Source organism: Priapulus caudatus, unplaced genomic scaffold (assembly GCF_000485595.1).
Source record: "Priapulus caudatus unplaced genomic scaffold, Priapulus_caudatus-5.0.1 Scaffold131, whole genome shotgun sequence".
Lineage (NCBI taxonomy): Eukaryota > Metazoa > Priapulida > Priapulimorpha > Priapulimorphida > Priapulidae > Priapulus > Priapulus caudatus.
The window spans coordinates 208,115-213,331 of NW_014577192.1; the positions used below are offsets into that span (position 1 = coordinate 208,115).

At 46.9% G+C, this 5,217-nt stretch overlaps 2 protein-coding genes across 2 annotated transcripts in view; both read left to right on the forward strand.

Annotated features, from left to right (window-relative positions):
• Window positions 1–1,090, forward strand: part of LOC106805865 (sialin-like) — a 19,998-nt gene extending 18,908 nt beyond the window's left edge. Inside the window, exons 9-10 of the mRNA XM_014807637.1 lie at window positions 216–457; window positions 812–1,090. Of these exons, the coding sequence (XP_014663123.1) occupies window positions 216–457; window positions 812–1,090 (521 nt within the window). The remainder of the gene's footprint in view (window positions 1–215; window positions 458–811) is intronic.
• A 1,700-nt stretch (window positions 1,091–2,790) lies between these two features.
• The window catches only part of LOC106805879, a 15,575-nt gene continuing 13,148 nt past the window's right edge, over window positions 2,791–5,217 (forward strand). Inside the window, exons 1-2 of the mRNA XM_014807649.1 lie at window positions 2,791–2,944; window positions 3,418–3,453. Of these exons, the coding sequence (XP_014663135.1) occupies window positions 2,902–2,944; window positions 3,418–3,453 (79 nt within the window). The 5' untranslated portion in view covers window positions 2,791–2,901. The remainder of the gene's footprint in view (window positions 2,945–3,417; window positions 3,454–5,217) is intronic.

Here is a 5,217-nt window from a genome sequence, read left to right on the forward strand (position 1 = left end):
TATATATATATATATATATATATAATCGTTTATTGTATTATATATATATATATAGTACGTGTACCTACGCATGAACGCGGAAGTGGGCGTGCGTGTGTGTGCGAGTGTGTACGTGCGTGCGTGCGGTGATGCCTCGGGGGTCGCACACTATATAATGACATGTTGCTGGCTGACGTCACGCCTGGCTAACGTCACGCCTGGCTGACGTCACGCAGCTCTCCTCGGCAGCAGCTCGTTTCTTGTCGCCGCGAGTCACGTGAGCTGCGAGAGGGCTTGGCTGGCAGTGCTACTCGTCACCGTCGGCAACGTCTCCAGCGGCTTCTGCTACGGCGGCATCGGCGTCGCCCACGCCGACGTCGCTCCGCGATTCTCAGCCATCTTGGTCGGCATCTTCAACACTGCCGGTTCCGCTTCCGGTATCGTCGCGCCGTACATAATCGGCGTTCTGACGCCAAATGTGCGTGTTTTTCTAATTTATTAATATTTTTATTAATATTATTCAATTTTATTATAGCTATTATTGTTATTGTTATTGTTATTGTTATTGTTATTGTAATTATTATTATTATTATTATTATTATTATCATTATTACTAATACTATTATCATTATTATTATTCAAATTATTCATTAAAAGCTAGCATTAATCGTTTTCGAATAACTCGTTTTTGATTAAATGTCTTCAATAAGTCATAATACAGATAAATGAAAATACATGGCGATTTGCTCACATTCAGTTGTGGTTTAGTGAAAAACTATAGCCTAGCAAATTGTCACGCGATGAACACATTTTCGTTGCTCTCTCCCCGCAGCACTCGGCCGCGGAGTGGCAGACAGTTTTCTACGTCAATTTCGCCATACAAGTGTCGGGCGCCATCTTGTTTGGTGCGTTCTTCTCCTCCGATTTATTACCGTGGGCCGCAGTGAAAAGCGACGACGACGACGATGACGATACCGCGCCGGCGCCGACGCACATGTCGTCGGCGCTTGTCATGCAAAGCATATTTCCGCAGAAATGCTACGACAATAATTTATCGCAAAATGGGAGAAAGCAAGACACTGAATCGACACCAGAGGGCGACCGCCTGTGATAAACGTAGAGCCGTCACGCGGGCATGCAGCAAAGAGTCGCAGGGAAAGACCTAACTATAATCCACACATGCGAGTAGCTCTATACTGCTATACTATATCCCTCGTTGCAACTGCCACAAGTCTATCACACTTGGTGGCACCGACGACGAGAGGTATAGTATTAGAGTGCGCCTGCAACAGGACACGTAGCGACCTGCACCACTCTGTGCAAACCCGCTGTGTGCATGGCGGTTGATTACGGATGTGCATGTATAACAGCACGTATCGGTGATCGCGCACGATACCGATGTTAATGTGTAAGCATCTATGATGAGCACTTCATCTGTTGCTGACTCGGGCGAACGCGTGTTATAATCTGGTGGCGCACATTGTTTGAGGTTGAAACGCAATTGCATGAATGAAATAAATGAATTGTTTGCTGTTTGCATCGATGATGAAAACGATAAATATGAGGATGCTTCAAGTATCAAGTAAAGGATGACGTGAGAAATTGCCAAGCTGTTTTACTCTTAATTCTCTTCTCCAACTACACCACGCTACAACTAATATCGTTACCACTATAAAACAGAGTTCATAATAATGCGGATAATAATCATGAAACAACAAGAGTGAGATTGGTGATAATGATGATTATATTGATGGTGATAATGATGGTTATGTTGATGGTGATAATGACTATTACGATGATAATGATGTCGACGATGATAATGACGATGGAAAAAAATGTTGCCAGAGAAGATAATTTTCTACAGCCTTGCTCAAATTGGTATGGGCATGCCGCGAGAGATGCGCATGGTAGAATCCAATCTAAAAGTTTCCTTTGGCAGCGGCATCTCGCCACAATTCATTCACTATGCCAATGTTCATGGGAAAGGAGCTCGCGTCGCTGGTCGCCGTTGCCAGGCAAGATAATTTTCTTAGATCTATCTTACGCGCTCAAAATAGGCAGGGATATGCGATGAGAGATGCGCATCTAAACATTTCACTTTGGCCGCAGCATCCCGCCAATAGTCTCCTCCCATGCTAGTGTATATGGGAAAGGCGCTCGGGTCGCTGGTTGTCGTTGCCAGGCAGGATAATTTTCTTAGGCCGATCTCACGCGGGCAAAATGGGCATGCCCGAATGGGCAGGCCCACGAGAGACGTGCATGGTAAAATGTTTAAAAAAAAGTTCTTTGGCCGCAGCATCCCGCGACATTTTTTCTCTATGCTAATGTACATGAGAACGATGAAGAAAATGACGAAAACCATTATGGTGTTCCTGATGTTGAAACTGTCGCTGCTGGTGCCGATAATGGCAATAATAAACAAGAACTAATAAATAACAACAATAACAATAATCAAGAAGCAACATTATACATTATACATTATACATTAGGAAGGGCCAGATTATCCTGTTCGGCAACAGCTTTGTGTTGACGAATCTTATAACAACGTGTAATTCATTATTCCATGCTGTGGAACCTTCCACATACCCCACACACACACTTCCATTATAACTAGTCTCAGAACATTTGCCTCGCCCCCCCCCCCACACACATATCCATTATAACTAGTCTCAGAATATTTCCCTCGTCCAATCACCGCAGAGATTATAGTTTTAAAATCTGCGATCACGTGACTACGACAGAAAATGGTTTCAACAGTGGGGATTCGGTCACGTGATGCGCGTGACCTATTAGAAGTGCGCAGGTCGAGTCGCTCACCACCTGCTGTGTCGCACTCACTGGCGCGCCTGCTCTGTGGAGATTTGTTACCTCATACCGCTCGTTGCATCGACAGGCCTAGGAGAGGAATTCGCTCGGGAGAAAATGGTTTGCTACGTGGTCGTGCTTGTTCTCTTCAGTCTGCTTTGTAGGTTATACGCATATATTTAGTTATGTTTTGTTACAGTCATTACGTACATTTAGTACATTCAGTACGAGTTCACGTCGGTGCGTTGTGCTAATAATACGTATAAACGCTATCAAGTATAATTCTGCGTGCACCCCGTTCATAACTCCCAATTGCGGTTACTCTACTCGCCAGTTCTATATAAGCTCTGTATTTATACACAACCTGGTAACTTTCGCCACTAGTATTTACTACCCGTGCATGTTTACCGACAATTGCCGCGATACAATGCGTGTTTATGCTATACAAATGTTGTATTGATACGCCGCAAGTACTGTAACGAGTGCGTCTGCCTTCCGAGCAAGATTTCAGCGAGGCGGTGGTGTTTGTGTGGGTTGCACCGCACTACCGCTTCTCGCAATAGCACCCACGATGCGTCACCGGCGGTTGCAACAGGTGCAGTATGCATATAATTAATCTATTCTCTTTTTCAGCGTATCCAGGCGACGTTACGGCACAGGACATCGACGGTAAGTCCGTACGGCTATTCCTTCGTGTCGGCTAGTTAGTACCGTCGTGCATAATGTGTAACACTTTGCGAATTTGCGATGGCAAAGCCGCTGGAATTTTGTCCGAACATTACTACCTTGATACTGCGACACTAATGTGCTACTGCGCAGTGTTTATCGTGTGATATTACGTGTGGGAATCTTCACCCAGTGCATACATTCGTGCTGAATTCGGTGAAGTAGTCATAATTATAACAACGCAGTAATTAAAAAACTGCTTCGCATTGTGCCTCGAAGCGTCATAAAGTCGTACGTTTGGTTACGTGAGGTTACATTGACATTTCATCTAGGCGGACTAATGAGAATATTATTCACACCGCTCTGTCGTAGAATTCACTCATAATCCCATGCACGCCGGTGTTATCTGCTGCCTTCGTGTTTCCGTCAGTGCGTGAACCTGAGCGGTAAAATGGCGGAAAGACGGGGTTCTCCATTCCGGCATATTCCGTATTTGCAATGTTTGAACAAGTTCACGGGATCGCAAAGCCTAAGGGCGCCGCGGGCTGGGCTAACAGCCGGGTTAGGTTTTAGTCTATGCTTAGTGACTAGGGGTGGTTCTTACATGTAAGAAGTGGCATTTAAGAAGCGGGAAATAACATGGGAATTGAACAAGAGCGGAATTAAATGAGCAGTTTCCCCAACTGACTTCCCTGAATCGGAACTTGGACCATGTACGTTAACCTGCGTTACTGCTGCGCGTCATGTGTGTCATCCCACTAATATCGTAGGTTGTGATTGCGCGCGTACGCACGCTCGGACACGTACGCGCACATGTGCACGTACGCACACAGACATATGCGCGCGCAGGTATGTACAGACACACGCGCACACTCGCAGACGCGCGCGCGCACTCGCAGACGCGCGCACACTCGCAGACGAACGCACGCACACTCGCAGACGAACGCACGCACGCACATTCACAGACGAACGCACGCGCTCACACTTACAGGCGCGCACGCATGCACGCACGCACACACACATACACACACATACACACACATACACACACATACACACACACACACATACACACACACACACACATACACACACACACACACATACACACACACACACACACACACACACACACACATGATATACCGACCACCAAACCATATACACACGGCGCGCAGCACACCTGCACTCACACGCGAGCACCATTACTCACACGGCCGCGCACACACCGCACTTCACACGCGAGCACACACGCTACTTATCACGCGCGCAACAATCCACCTTACACGCGAGCACACACGCACTCACTCACGACGGCGCGCAAACACACGCACTCACACGCAAGCACACACGCGCGCCCGCTCCCGCGCGCATACAGCGAGAGACAAAGTAAGAGAAAACGAAAATTGAGCGACAGAGGGAGACGTCAAAGTGAGGCAGATTAGCAACGGGGAGAGGACCATATAGCATAAGAACAGGAGAGGCTAGCGCAGAGGGAAAGAGGCGCAGAGAGAGAAGAGAAAGATAAACAAAAAAGAACAGTAGAGAGATAGGCTAGCGAGAGAGGGAGAGACGGAGAGAGAAGAGAGAGGGGAAAAACAGAGATAGTAGCTAGCGAGACGAGATGAGAGAGAGAGACCAGAGAGGCGCAGAGAGAAAGAGAGAGGATGCATAGGAGAGACAATACTGAGAGGAGCTAACGAGAGAGGAAGAGACAGATAGAGAGAGAGAAGAGGAGAAGAGGAGAGAGAGGATTAGCGCGCGAGA